We start from the raw sequence: 14489 nt of genomic DNA on the forward strand, positions 1-14489 counted from the left end.
CCCCGCAGGGACAAAAATAAGATTCTTCCTCACGGCATTCCAGCAATCATTCGTGCGAAACCTCACGAATTCAATTCACTTGACTTCAAAGTATGTCGTCCATGACTGCAGCTCAACACTACTTACTCTTCTCAAGGTTCCAGTGCCAAGTGCGCTCTTTGATGAGGTCGAAGCAATTTATGCTCCCTCTGATCATCCTGTCTTCGATCTTGTCCCACCTTCATTTGAGCAACGCGCACAATATCTCTATACCTCACTCGGCAAACCGCAAGTATCGTCGGATTCGTTCTGGAATGTATATCAGATGTTACTGGCGCAGTTCCTTGCAATTGAAGGTGAAGATGACCTGACAGTCCTGCTTTCACAGGGAGTTACGGAACCTGAAGATGATGATGTTCTATTGCTTCCGAGCTTGCAGGACCTCCCTCAAAATGCTGGCTTAGTAGGACCGGCTGGCTATCAGTATATGGGAGGCATGGTGAACCCGCCAACACAAGCACTTCACGGTGTTCAGGACTGGGGATCACAAGGGGAGGATCAGGATGATGAAGATCAACCAGAGTTCGCAGAGTTCACGGATTCTGAGTCTGAGTCTGACAGCAGAAGAGACTGTAGCAGAAATGCCTAGATATACTTTTAGTAATACATTAAGGTTGTCAGCATCTCTCCACTGTAGTGCTGCCGCTGTCGAGGTGAGTCCAACTCAAGCTAAATCTCCCACGGAAGCTTTAAACTCCGCTGGGACTGGCGAAAAGACTTAGTACCATCTATGTACATGTATGAATGTACGACTTGTTCAGCTCCGAACTGGAGGCGATACATACAGTGCGGCTTGGAAGCTGGCACGGACGCCAATGGTTCGGGAGTAGCAAGTTGTACTAGTACTGTGAGACGTACAAGTTCTCCAACTTGCCCCCCCAAAATTCGTGCAGGTGCAAACTCCCAACCCTAACCCTAAGCTTGATGGCCCGGTTGAATCATTGGTAAGTCCATCACGCTCTTGTTCCTTCGTTCACTCCTTTTCGTCAGCACACGCGCCACCCATCTTGACGCCATCAGACACGCTAACGCGTGTCCTCAGCCGGCACCCATCACCACCACCATGCGAACCACCAAACGCCACGTCACTGGCACCTTCTGTCGCGCCCTCGCCATTCGAACCACCATCGCCGGTACTATGCGCGAACGCCCAGCACACGTCAGCGAATGCTGACGTGGCTCGAACAGACGCGGACAACGAACGGACGCAAGAGGAACGAGTACGGCAAGGAGATGAAGAGAAGGGAGGAGGAGAAAGGAGGAATGAGGAGAGAAGAGGAAAATGAGCAGCGGGAGGAAGTGGAAGCAAGACGATTCGTTGAGGAGGTAAGCAGCCTCATACCGGGCCTCGCCATAGAACGGCCCAGCGCGTCACCACCACTTGCGAGCGCCACGTCACCCGCGCCCATACTGCGCCCACTACTTCGCCAGCGCCAACGCCTGCCTCGCCATAGAACGGCCCAGCGCGTCACCACCACTTGCGAGCGCCACGTCACCCGCGCCCATACTGCGCCCACTACTTCGCCAGCGCCAACGCCTACACCACCGGCTTCTACCAGCGTCAGGTCACACTTCCTGTCCTTGTCCCTGCTCCTTGCGCCATAGACAGTCTCCAGTCTGAGGACGCAACTCGTCATTCCGCGCAGGAGGCCTTCCTGTCCTTGTCCCTGCTCCTTGCGCCATAGACAGTCCTGCCGCTTCAACGCCATTCCTTTGGGCACTCCTCTACCCTGTCATCAATCGCTCGCACGAATCAATTCCAGCAAAGACCGAGTCGACAGCAATATCACTCCACTCTTCTCTGAAAGACTTCGCCTTGTCAGTATTCAACCCAGACCCCACATCGGTTTCTATCTTTCAGGAGACCTCTACATCTGGGTTCCGCAGCACATCTTCCTTTTCGGAGAAGCTAAAGCTTTCCAAGGATGTCATCCTTCGTCCGACTTCTTCCCTTATGTCTCTTGAAGGAAGCACCAATTCACTATCTGTCGTTCCTAGTATGACATCCTCAAAGGCCCATGTGGCAGAGGCAGTGCCAACTCTGTCTTCGTCCGCACTCACTGTCATCTACTCTTGGCCTGAGTTTCTTGCAGGACTATCTTCCCAAATTTGTGGACACGCATGCACCTGCTGTCCTAGCTGCTGTAGGACATGGAGCAGATCTGGGCTGAGTCGAGAGTAGGGGGGGTCGTTCAAAGAAGTAGTTTGCCGACCGTGTGTCTACGACAGGAATGCCAAAGTAACTAGTCTTTTGAAATATCATCGCGAGTTCCCAGAACCATGCTCTTTTCACCAAAGTCATCACTTTCGTCATCAGACTCTGAGTCTCTCTCGCTGTCAGCAACTTCTTCTGGTGTCTTATGGAACAATGGGGGTATTGGACGAGACCAGTCCCATGGCAATTTGAAAAATTCGCAAAACATGTTGCACTGATGTTTCTCCGCAAAAGATGAAAATGCAGATGCCAAGTTGCCATCTGCGAACAGGTGTCCGGAAAGATCACTGATAATTGCTGTCAGCCGCTCATTGAAAAGGATAGTAGTAGGGATGTCGATTTACGGAGAAGTCATAATTTGAGGATCAGTTAAAAGATTCCTTCCACCTGTCGAGAACGAATAAGCTATGTGTAGATATCCAAAATAAAGACGAGCCTTGAAAATCTGCAACGTAAGCAAGTTTCTTGGTCTTGATGTATTGGACGTGTTGTGCAAATGACAGGTACTGGGCAATTTCACTTGAATTGGCATCAAGGTGTGGCAGTGGGGAAGGCGAGTCATTGGATATATACTTTGTGAATTTCCCTTGCGTGGACTCGTCAATGAACTCTTCAATTAGATATGTTTTTGTAACACCAGCGTCCTCGATAGTGGCAAGAGCAATATGCACGAAGCGGATATTTGGAATCTTGAAGGGAGGTGTGCTGCGAGTCACTAGTTCTGTGGCAATATATTGCTGAACCCGGTCCATGAGTGCTCCTGCCCATATGCTGCATCTAATCTCTGGCTGCAGCAGCTGTAGTTGCCGAGAATCGGGATAAGGAAACCGCTTGGATTTGTCGGTCTGGTAGTAGCACTGCTTTAAGCAGATGCGAGTTGAATCAGATCCAGACGGTCCAAGGATAGCTTTGTCTAGAAAGCCGAATTGTGCTGCTTTGAATGCTCCATACTTCGGTTTGCTTCGTGGATCGAAAAAAAGAGTAGCCTGCATCGGGGGGGCAGTAGTATTTGTTACTATGTCAGAAGTGGTTGGATCAGTAATCAGAGCAGAGAGTGATATTGGGGGGATTATCCGCAGTAGTGCCTTGAACGTGCGAAGAGTGAGAAAGGGTAAGTTTGGTTGGGATATGGGAATAGCTTGCGCTTGAAGTGCACGGCGAAGTGCGCTAACATCTGGAGATACTGCAGCATCCAAGGTCCGAGGCTTTCGAGGGGGCGTGGATGGGACAGGAGGCTGTGTGCGATGCTAATGAGCATAAGGCTGGTACTAGAGTTCGAAAGAATGACTGACCGATGATAATTTGCGCTTGACAGGGTGAGGCGAACATTGGACGCCATTTTGCAAATTTTTTGATGGGGACACCGCAGATAGTACTAATGCAGGACTTGAAAGATGTTGGATGTCAGATGAACTTGCTGCTGTTGCGCGAGGTGTATCCTGGTTGATGTATGCTGTCAGTCATGCAAGGTACCAATAGTCCATGTTGAAAACGAACATCGCGAGACTTGGACTCAGCTACTTCCTCACCATTTCGCCTTTGCTCAGCGGCAAGGAACTTTGTATGTGGAATAATGAGGTGAAGTTCGATCCCCTTGCCAGCGTTGAACTGCTGCTTCGTGTTCCTGGTCTTGAGGAAGTGGGATGCTATGGCATTGATGTCTTCTCCAGATGGACGGGGAAGAATCTCCTCGAAACTACTAACAAGACGCAAACGTGCCTCTTCAAACGTAAAAGTAAGACCCATGGACCACTTGATGAACATGGGAAGTAGGGTGAGATACACCGAAGTTTTAAGGTCATTGGCACCAATACAGGTAAGGGATATTGCTGATCGACTCGACTATATCCTATAGAAGATTCAGCAAAGTTGGTGAAGTTGAATTTGGAATTGTAGAGAGCAACACTTACAGATATTAGAGTTGGTTTTTTAGCCCGTGGAATCATCACTGCAAGGTATGCCTTGACACATACCACTTCGGGAACACTCAAAGCATAGGCCTGTCGAGCAAGCCGGTCTCGCATCTCTTCATAAATTTTATGTGCATCTTGATAACCAGGCCTGAGTGGCAGAGTTCGAAGAAGGTCTGAGTACACAATAAACTGAGTGTCCCGGCCATAAATAGATATGTTGGGCCCTAATGGATTTGCACGGCGGATGTCTGAGGGGCCAGGAGCTGCAGGCCAGTTGGGTAAAGGAACAAATTGATGATTTGCTGAGGCGCGCCTCGGGTGAACGGGACCTGGGATGAATGCAGGTGGAGGCATCCCACATGATACACTAAGCCCCACTGCACGAACAGGAAGTTGGGATTCTACAAAAATAACTGAAGGTTTGTATTCAATATAAAATGCAACTGTACTGGGCAACTCACTTCCACGCTGCGCCTCTGCAGTCTGCTTGTGAACTGCAGCACCATCATATTCAGACTGGCTGAAACCATGCTTCGAGGTATTTGGAATTACTAAAGAAAATTATTGTCAGACTGTAATGTGACAAAGTCTGCACGCCAAGCAATTATTTTACCTGCATCACTTATTTTCTTGGTAGTGAACTTGGAGCGCTGGTATCGGCTGCATTTTTCACAAAGCCATTTACCGGGCTTGCTCGGATCTTTGTGCTCAATATAGGTGATAGCAAGTACAGTGCCAGGATGACCACTAAAACAGTTGGCATACTAGTGCTGGTCAGCATTTGTGGTGAACTCTGCAGCATACATGATGATGGTGGATTTTTTGGGGGGTTTGGATTTAAATTTCTGAACCGTCAGATTCAAATATTAGTGCTACTAGAGGCTCGTCGGAACAAGCAAGGGCCTTTGATATCACCATTTGATGCAAGTCTATGTGCGAGTGATGGATTTCTCATGTCAAATTTGCAAGGCAAGAAATCTTAGGCACCACGTCAATACAATGTCTTAACCTCATTCTGTACGCACAGCCACATTTATGAGTGTAGTCGGTAAATCCTTCATCGCGTTCAGTGGGTGATTGGGGGTCTGGCAGGAGAAGAGCCAAACAAATGCCTTTTTAGTCTAGCTGATCACTCTCGCCGAAGCTGATCACTCCCGCTTTCCATATATCTTAGGCAACTGGACCGGTGACGAGAAAATTGGCAAACTCGTGTTGGGGAACCAGGGATGGTGTGAGTCAAGCTTGTATCAATTCACCATCTGCTCTATCATCGCACCACTCGATTACGCTTCTCTTCACATCTTATCGCTCCATCGACCTTCACATGATCCCATATCGAACCGAAATTCCCCTTGTGGGTCCTCATGGAAGCTTCGACCATTAACACGTACAGTGACCTGCTCCACACAGTCATCACCTCGAGGACTGCCCCACTCCTTCTATTACAACTTCGTACCTTGCCTTGGCATGACTAGTAAGGGAAATCAAATTTAGTCCGAGGTATGTAGAGTCCGGGGACCGGCATTTTCCTGCTGTCTGCTGATCCTAATCGAAACGACTCGACCATATTCTCCTCTTCGTTTCCGGTATCGATGCACTTACAACGGGCCAAAGTTACGTGGTTGCGACTTTGTGGGTCTCATCGTTGAGGAGTCGCCAACCGAATCACATCCACGTCATCTTTTGGCCCCTCGATAAATCACCAGCGAGCATGATGATCAACCTCATCGCCGGGTCCGACTCTCATAACGCGGTGAGCCCAAACTGTGCTTCCACCAAGTCATTTAGTTAAGTCGTGCATATGATAGAGTCCACTCCACACCTTGCGTTGGCAATACCAGGCATGTCAATTGCATCGCTCGAACGAGTCGAATAGGTTCTCGCTGGGATTGAGTTGATAAAAAGGATCACAGCGGGTTACACTGTTGGCTCGTTATAATCGCCTGTTCAGTGTGTAAACTACAGCATGTGACGATGATCACTTAGCAGGTGACTTGATTGCCTTCACCATCGTTTCTCCTTGCTAGACTTGGAGGTGCGCAAGTGCCTCTTGGTCTAGTCAAACTTAAAAAAGCGAGTGATTCAGGCGTTGGCGTCCTCTAGTACTAATTCATACAGATACGCATGGAATTAGCTTGACGCTCGCTGACGAATTTTGTGTAATGCACAGCAATGTATAAAACTTCCCCGACATGCGGGTGAAAAAATGCGCCTACAAGTATAGTATGCACAGCTGACTATCTAGCAAGTCTCTTCGTTTCCACATCCTCGACAGTTCATTTTCCGTACTACCGAGCTCTCTCACCGTGTCCGCACAGACAGCAGTAATTAAAAATTCCTTCGTCAGCGTCATGGACGAGTCAAACACATCAGCGAAACAGAGAGATGGGAAACGAGCGTTGTTGAACTCACCGCTGGTTGGCGCACCTCCGAGTTGTCGGACGAAGGAGAAGGATCCACCACCCTATGGTGCACAGCATCGTCAGACTGCACTTTGGGAAGGTGAGTAGCTGCGTTGTGATACTCACTGACTTACTCAACAAGCAGCAGGCGGTAATGAAGCGCTTCCTCCTCAATGGCGGCAGTATAAGTTACTGGATGGCAAAATAGCATATCAAGATACAACACTTGCTACGACTTCAGGAAACCGACCTTTACCAGGAGTGCGAATGGGTGAGCGAAGAATGTGTCATTACCAACGAGGAACTCATGGTGAAACATAGATTATCTTGGACAACTGGTTCCCGGATGCGAATGGCACATCTCACCGCTCGGTCGTTCCTACTTTGTCAATCACAATACCAAAACCACGTCGTGGAAGAAACCAGTGTCTGAGCGTCCACCAGAGTGCTTGACGCCAGAGTGCATCATCGAGGGTCATTCCGAAGTCATTTGGGGCCTTGTCCGTTTGGGTACCGGTTCCAATATACTGAGCACGTCAGGTGATGGTTCAATTCGTCAGTGGACAAAAGACGGAGAGCCATTGGAGAGGCCTTGGACTAGTGACGGAGGAGCGGTACTCTCAATAGCAATATCTCCAGATGAGTCAATGGTCATGAGCGGAAGCACAGATGACAAGCTACGACTGTGGAATATCAGGGAGGGCAGCGTGGTCGGTGACCCGTGGGAGGGGCATGAGAGTTCAGTGTGGTGCATCGAATGGTCTCCCAATGCCCGGGAGATAGCAAGTGGATCATCAGATGGCACCATACGACGCTGGGACCCAGATACTGGTCGACAGATAGCACCACCAATAGAGACCGGCCATGGGTGGGTTTGCGCTGTCAGATACTCTCCCCAAGGGGACAAATTCACGAGCGGCGGAAAAGACAAGGCGATCCGTATGTGGTCAAAGGACGGCGAGCTGCTCATGGAGATCGAGGGCCATGACAGTTTGGTGACATCGTTGTGTTGGTCCAGGGACGGCGCATACATTTTCTCAGCGTCCTTCGATCGCACCATCCGAAAATGGCGGTCGATTGATGGGAAGGAGCTCGTTGTTTTTCAGGGTCATACTGATGCCATCATCTCCCTTTGTCTTTCTCCTGACGAAAGCCATCTTATTAGCGCATCAATTGACCACTCAGTTCGCATCTGGGACCCCAAGACCAATCAGCCAGTTGGAGACCCGCTCTTGCACGACGACGAAGTTTGGGCTGTCGTCATTTCTGCTGATGGAAAATATATCATTAGTGGTGGATCAAACGCAAAGATATATGTGTGGAACCTGGAGGCAGCGCTCAAATATGCAGGCGATGATCATGTGAGTGTGTTTATTCTTTGTCAGTGTCTTTTCTAAGCGGGGTTTGGTTGTAATTCAGCTTGCGATTGAAGCAAAACCCGATTAGTGCTGCCGCAGTCCGGTTCCGAACCTCGGTTCGAACCTGAACCTTTCCGAACCGGACGCATGGTCCGGTCCAAGGTTCGGCCAAGACTCAGAACCGAACCTTTCCAGAGGTTCGGGGTTCGGGCTGGTAGTGAATAGGTTCGAACAGGTTCGAACCTCTCAATTTTTGTACGCTTTACACTTTTTTAAAAAGATGTAAGTATTTACTATGTGTCAATATATGCAAATGCATGTGTCTGCAACCCGCGCAGGTTTGAGCCGGGTGAAATTGACGCGGTCCTCTGTCGCGCCTGCCGCAGTCGTGACGCGCTGTGACACAGTACTGCACCGTCACAACATGTTCAAACACTAGGTATCTTATGTCGCTATCAGACTCCAAACCATCGGCAGGTGTGAGAGAGTCTTCATACTGTTACCTTAGCCGAAAACCAAATATGTACAACATAATTTCAAACACCGCAACTTTGAGACTCTACACACCAAGCCGACTGGCAAAACTTGTAGTGGCGCGAGGTTTGTATGTATTTGTCCCACCGAAAAAGCCTTCCGAGCGCGCTGACATATCCCAAAAGAAATGGGAGCAATCGAATATTAACTGATGTCACATTGTTTATAAAAAGACAAATGGTATTGTTTAATTATGTGACGGAAATAATAATAATTAAATATTAACAGTGCAGAGAACAATGGCAGAAAATGCATAAAACAAAAGACAGAGTCCTAGCTTTCGTGCTGTTGCGCTCGTGATGGATACAAGTCTCGCAGACCGACTGGACAACGTGCTTGCATGTATGGAAGAAAATTTTCTCACTCCAGCAGACTTCATCAACCACATTCTCGGAAGCACAGAACACGAGAGCGCAAGAAACTCGCTAACAACGAAGGCAGTTAGAATATGTGCTGCCCTGTACAGAGAAGAACATGCGCACTCACATGTAACACAGTGGGCAATAACAATCATGCGGGACATGCTGCGCACTGAGGTGACAGATTTGTCACTCGAAAAGCACGGACTTCGTTTCAAAGCCACGTCTGCAACTGTCGAACAACTGGAGAGTGCATTCATGCATCAGCTCGCAGAAAAAATGCAGGAGGTGGCACCTAACCTGTGGCATCTATTCTTCACGCTGCTCGACAGCACACTTCAGCAGCGGCGAGCTATGGGTGGGAATGTGAAGGTGGGCAATGAGGACATGGATATCTATGTTGAAGAGAGGGACCTTGGAGAATTTGGAGGTGACGACATTGGAGGAATGATGCGCGAAGAAGACGACGTGAATGAAGAAGCTGTTATTCCACCATTGTTGAATAACAGGGGAATCTAGAAGGTAAGAGTCTTTCCTGAGCCGGTGGGTGAGATGGTGAAGACATCTTTGTTCTCAAGCTGGTTGTGAGCGGACTGGAGTTGCCAAGTACAAGGAGTAAGACCCAGTTTCATTTCTGCAATGCGTTTCATTTCTGCAAAGCTCAGTACTTCGAACCGGCCAGCTGGCGATGACATCAAGATACGTGACTTAGAAGATGTTAAGTCTCAGAAAGGGATTATCCATCATGTCACTAAAGGCACGTCACGCTAAAGATTTTTGACAATAATATTCGATTGCTCCCATTTCTTTTGGGATATGTCAGCGCGCTCGGAAGGCTTTTTCGGTGGGACAAATACATACAAACCTCGCGCCACTACAAGTTTTGCCAGTCGGCTTGGTGTGTAGAGTCTCAAAGTTGCGGTGTTTGAAATTATGTTGTACATATTTGGTTTTCGGCTAAGGTAACAGTATGAAGACTCTCTCACACCTGCCGATGGTTTGGAGTCTGTGTCGCTATATGAATTCCAAACACTTTGAACTCTTGCTAATGATTAATATAGGTAAGTACTACTTGGGAATGTTATGAGCCATGCTGATCAAAGTCGTTGCTTATTGTTCGCAGGAAGTGAGTATGTCAAGATTTTCGAGCTCGAACCATTCTGATCCAAATCGTTGGCGGACCAGGCCACCGTTCCTCGTTCGAACAAGAGCCGTGCTGATCCAAGACGTTGGCCACCGTTCGCAGGTCGTGAGTGTGTCGATCCTCGTTCGAGCAACAGCCATGCTGATACAAGTCGTTGCACACCGTTCGCAGTTCGTGAGTCTGTCGGTCTTCGTTCGAGCTCAAGCTATGCCGCAAGTTACCGTGTTCATCCTCGAGGGTCTCAGGTGGAGACCTGTCACTATTGGAGGTACGTCTTATTTCAGTTGTGATGATGCGATAATGGACGACCACCTTTCACTACAGGCTTTGCGCATCGCGCGACGATGCAGGTCGTGTGCGCGGTGATCACTGATCTCAAGTTTTTCACTTTTGGTTTTGGCCGCCGGTGAGTGGTATCGTTCATCTTTCCACCTTTTCTCATGCCTTACTTGAAAATACTAGAGTGTGTCCTGGTCAACATGTCGCGAATCGGTCCATCTTCATCAATACGGCTGTTATTCTCTGGGCTTTCCGCCTTTCAGAGAATCCTGCAGCGAAGATTGACACGCTTGCAATCTCGAATACTGCAACCGTACATGCTGCTGCGTTTGAGATATGTTTAGAGAAGAGGATCGATGAGAATGTGATCAGGGAACTATGTGCACCGGGCAAATAAAATGTGTTTATTTTAGAAACTTGAATTCAATCTTTGTACAAAGAAGTTCTCCTTGCGTTAGAGTCTTTTCGTTGTCTGTCCGACTCGAATTACATGACAACTCATGGTCTCGAGCCTATACAACCACAGATGGTCCAAGCTTAGTCGAACCTGGTTCGAACGCGAACCGGACCCTCCCGAACGCGTTCGGTGACGTTCGGTCCAGGGTTCGACCAAATGGCTGAACCGAACCTATGGTTCGGTTCGGCGTTCGGAAAATTTGCCCCAAGAACCAAACCGAACCGGACTTCGGCAGCACTAAACCCGATGCGAAGCTCAAGGCAAATCGTCTGCGTTTCTCTTTCTTATGGTATCTTACTTGTTCACCAGGGACGTCCAGTTCGATCGATAGATACTGTGCGCCGATCAGTTGTCAACACTTTCGTTTACTTATTCGTCTCTTCAGATCTTACACGCTGGTCAGATCTCCAAGAAGCAGCCCATCAACAGAGGCTCGACGAAATATGTCAGTATAATATTTCTTTCTGGCTCTTGTAAATTTGACACTGGTACAGGGCAACGACTTCTGGGACGCTGATACCAACATTGAACCCCATCCTGCAGCTCCTCCTGCGAGCCCTTTGTCTTCCCTTCGTTGGCGCAGTTTGCTCGGTTCGCTGCGTTTCAACACTCAACCTCCAAACGCGCCACAATCAGTCCCGCTGCAGCCCCAGCGTTGGAATTTCAACTCATTGTCAGGAGGAAGCTCTATACGCACTGTTGAAGTAGCTGCCGGTCGCAAGAAAAATGTGAGTGGCTTCCATCGCTCCTTTTTGATGCCATGGAAATTAATACATTTGCAGAGAATTTATGTTTCCCCTCCCAGCGCAGCAGAATTGGCCCGCGCAGAAGCGGCAGCGGCAGCAGCGCAACACACAAATAGCGGCGAGGCCGGCAGTTCGACGCAAGCAGGTCAACCTCAGGCTGTGTCGGGGACACAAGTGTCTCAAGGACCCCCGACGGAAACACAAGGTGCAGGTGGTGGGACGGAAGATGTTTTTTATGAAGGAGTGAGCTGCTGCGGATTTTTCTTTGGTCGTCGTCGTCCCACCTCGCATCAGTCATGAGATTATCTACTAAACTCTCTGTTGCTTGATAATCCTATTCTGTACTAATTTGATATTTTGGTTAATATGCGACGAAGCTGTCCTGTCTTCGAAAAACTGACTCGTCGTTGTGGTCGTCCACATAACTTTCAAGAATACGATCCTGGCAGAAAGGGACATGCGGAAGCCTTGACACACAGAATTACACTCTTCAAAGATTTGTGACGAGCGAGAACCACAGAGTCCTGTACCCAAGCTCGATACGGGTGCCCACTTGCAAGCCTTCCGTGTGATAATTCGCTTTGGACTGCATTTTTGCTAGCGTGGCAGCACGACGGTGAATTTAAGAAGATCACGTCGGATCATGATAAGGCTAAAGACATGATGGAAATCAGGTACTGTGGCTGTAGCTGTATGTAGTTTTCTAAAGATCTACCAGTGATTTTAGTTTGTACCTTGACGATCGGACTTGTATATTATCATATACTGACTTGGGAGCAGACTTCTTATTGCACCATCCGTGTTCACAGAATCAATCCACGCATCTAAATAATATTATCGGCAGGTCGTTGACACTCATCTACATAACATTTAGGGTAACTGAGAAGCTAATCGCAGAAATCAACATGCGATGTAAGTTTTCTGGTCTGGACTCAGCAATCCCATCTCCCTCGCCATTATCTGTAATGCAATGAACTGGGAGTAGAATCGTGCAGCAAAGAGATCGCCCTCTGCAAACCAGAGTCCATTGTCTGGAGTAGAATGTCAGTATCATTGAGTCGCGCAATCAAATCAACAGAATACTGACGTCCAGTCGGCCTCCAAATACCTGCGAACTCACAATCACTATCTAATCCTCCGAGGTCATGGACAGTATCAGTGACCTGAGGCCCAAAAAGATTCTCAGTGACTTCTTTGATTGTAGGTTTTGAGTACCTGTAAATGATGCGTCAGAAGTGCGCGATCAGACAGATAGATATGTAAAAGACTTACCCAGTTGCGAAGATGACAAGGTCGGCCACTACTTGCGAACCATCATCGAATACCAACCCGGAAGGGGAGAAGTGGAAGATCTCATGCCCGGACTTGACAGTAATCTGGTTGCTAGTAAGCAACATGTGTGGGGGAACTCAGCAAAATTAATAATACCTTGCCAGACGTGATGAGCTGTGCACAACCCCGGTCGATGTAATAGCCACCTGGAATAACGGTGAGAAAAATAGAACAATACAGAAAAAACAAACTTACCTCGTCGAACATAGAGATGGTGAACAAAGTTGTCCTCAGGGCCGGGAAGGAGATATCCATGCTGTGACAAGTTCTCTCTGAGGTCCCTAAGGAAAAAGGGTGAGATGAAGAAATTACTTTCGAATGTTGCCAACAAACTGATCCATATGGGCATACATCTCCTTGGCATTGTACTGGGGATTCTGTTGAGCTGACAAGGGGAGAGCAACATAGAAGCGGTCGGCGATCTCTGTCGGAGGAACGTCCTGCCCGATATATCCTACGAGCCAAATCAATAGATATCTTTACAGCAAGTGCACTGAGATTACCGGTAAGCAGGCTGTCGATCGCCTGGCGACTCAAAACGAGGGTCGAGGAACGCTGGACAAGCGCTGTCTGAGACCCATGAGTTCATCAGGGAACTGACACGAAAAAGATAAAGATAGACAAAGCATTATTTAAAGTAAAATACATATAGAATCTGTCATAATTGTACTCCAAATGAGAAAGCTTTATATACCTGGACTAAGTTGGATAGAACCCACCAAATGCACATTGCTGACAGTCTCATTGCAACCACCTGCTGGCTTATCATCACAATGGGGACAGATTACAACACCTACCAGGCATGACAAGGGAATACTGAGTTGCTGAAGGTCTCCACCACTCATCTAGTTGTGTATTAGTTATAATACACTATAATTTTGCCTGCCCTATGTAACCTTTGACTGTTTTTTTCTTCTGAATAATGTCTACATGAATGTCTAAGTTAGATCAAGCTTTATATGGCCGGACTGCATTGGATTAAAGTTGCCATTGCCCTAAGGATGTTATGTAATTATAGTGCAGTGCTGTGCTATCTCAATGTGGTTGTGATGCCAGACCAGGTCACCAATTGCACAATGTGGGTAACAAGTGACAATCTATTGTGATCCTTCACAATGTTTACAAATTATGATCATAAGCTACAAGGTAAGTTATGTATTTTGTTCTTTGCAAACTCTGGATAAATTCTAGTGCTAGATATAGTCTTTGAAGAACAGGTAGTTTCTGTTTGAGCTGCCTTTGGTTCAAGGGTGTGAAGCAATCACAACATTGTGACATTCATCAGCTGGTTGCCAAGGTTTGATCATTGCATATAAGGTAAGTGACATATTTTATTACTTGCAAACTTTGAATAAATGCCAGCACTAGATACAGTCAGGCTGTTTCTAATTGAGCTGCCTTTGGTCCAAGGGTGTGGAGCAATCACAACATCATACCATCCATCAGCTGGTAGCTAAGGCCCTGTCATCAGATATAAGGCAAGTCAATATATTTTATTCTCACAAACTTTGAATAAATGCTGATGCTAGATATAGTCTTTGAAGACTAGGCTGTTTCTGTTCAAGCTGCCTTTGGTCCAAGGGTGTGGAGCAATCACAACATCATACCATCCATCAGCTGGTAGCTGAAGCTCCGTCATCAGATATAAGGCAAGTCAACATATTTTATTCTCACAAACTTTGAATAAATACTGATGCTAGATATAGTCTTT

At 47.6% G+C, this 14489-nt stretch overlaps 4 protein-coding genes across 4 annotated transcripts; 2 read left to right on the forward strand and 2 right to left on the reverse strand.

The window, feature by feature from the left end:
* Positions 1–1012: 1012 nt before the first annotated feature.
* On the reverse strand, positions 1013–4973 carry F5891DRAFT_1254950 (uncharacterized protein; the record flags this gene model as incomplete). The annotated part of the gene is made up of 11 exons (XM_041369970.1): positions 1013–1209; positions 1382–1769; positions 2167–2259; positions 2319–2541; positions 2642–3501; positions 3547–3707; positions 3784–4096; positions 4165–4568; positions 4629–4718; positions 4781–4914; positions 4960–4973. 11 exons carry the CDS (start codon positions 4971–4973, stop codon positions 1013–1015), a joined length of 2877 nt encoding a protein of 958 aa, XP_041220189.1.
* A 1279-nt stretch (positions 4974–6252) lies between these two features.
* F5891DRAFT_1281531 (WD40-repeat-containing domain protein) lies at positions 6253–9339 on the forward strand (the record flags this gene model as incomplete). The annotated part of the gene is made up of 4 exons (XM_041370477.1): positions 6253–6669; positions 6718–6840; positions 6891–7930; positions 8959–9339. The coding sequence occupies exons 1-4, from the start codon at positions 6519–6521 to the stop codon at positions 9337–9339; spliced, it is 1695 nt and encodes a 564-aa protein (XP_041220190.1). The 5' UTR covers positions 6253–6518.
* A 973-nt stretch (positions 9340–10312) lies between these two features.
* Positions 10313–10608, forward strand: F5891DRAFT_1061985 (uncharacterized protein; the record flags this gene model as incomplete). The annotated part of the gene is given in 3 exon segments (XM_041362943.1): positions 10313–10367; positions 10381–10382; positions 10426–10608. Coding segments are annotated over 3 exon segments (184 nt in total), but the record flags the coding sequence as incomplete, so codon positions are not given.
* A 1738-nt stretch (positions 10609–12346) lies between these two features.
* Positions 12347–13367, reverse strand: F5891DRAFT_984891 (uncharacterized protein; the record flags this gene model as incomplete). Its single annotated transcript, XM_041377515.1, has 7 exons — positions 12347–12477; positions 12567–12661; positions 12719–12822; positions 12875–12924; positions 12974–13059; positions 13091–13255; positions 13282–13367. 7 exons carry the CDS (start codon positions 13365–13367, stop codon positions 12347–12349), a joined length of 717 nt encoding a protein of 238 aa, XP_041220192.1.
* Between the last annotated feature and the right edge of the window lie 1122 nt (positions 13368–14489).

Source organism: Suillus fuscotomentosus (genome assembly GCF_016647785.1).
Source record: "Suillus fuscotomentosus strain FC203 chromosome Unknown F5891scaffold_77, whole genome shotgun sequence".
NCBI classification, from domain to species: domain Eukaryota; kingdom Fungi; phylum Basidiomycota; class Agaricomycetes; order Boletales; family Suillaceae; genus Suillus; species Suillus fuscotomentosus.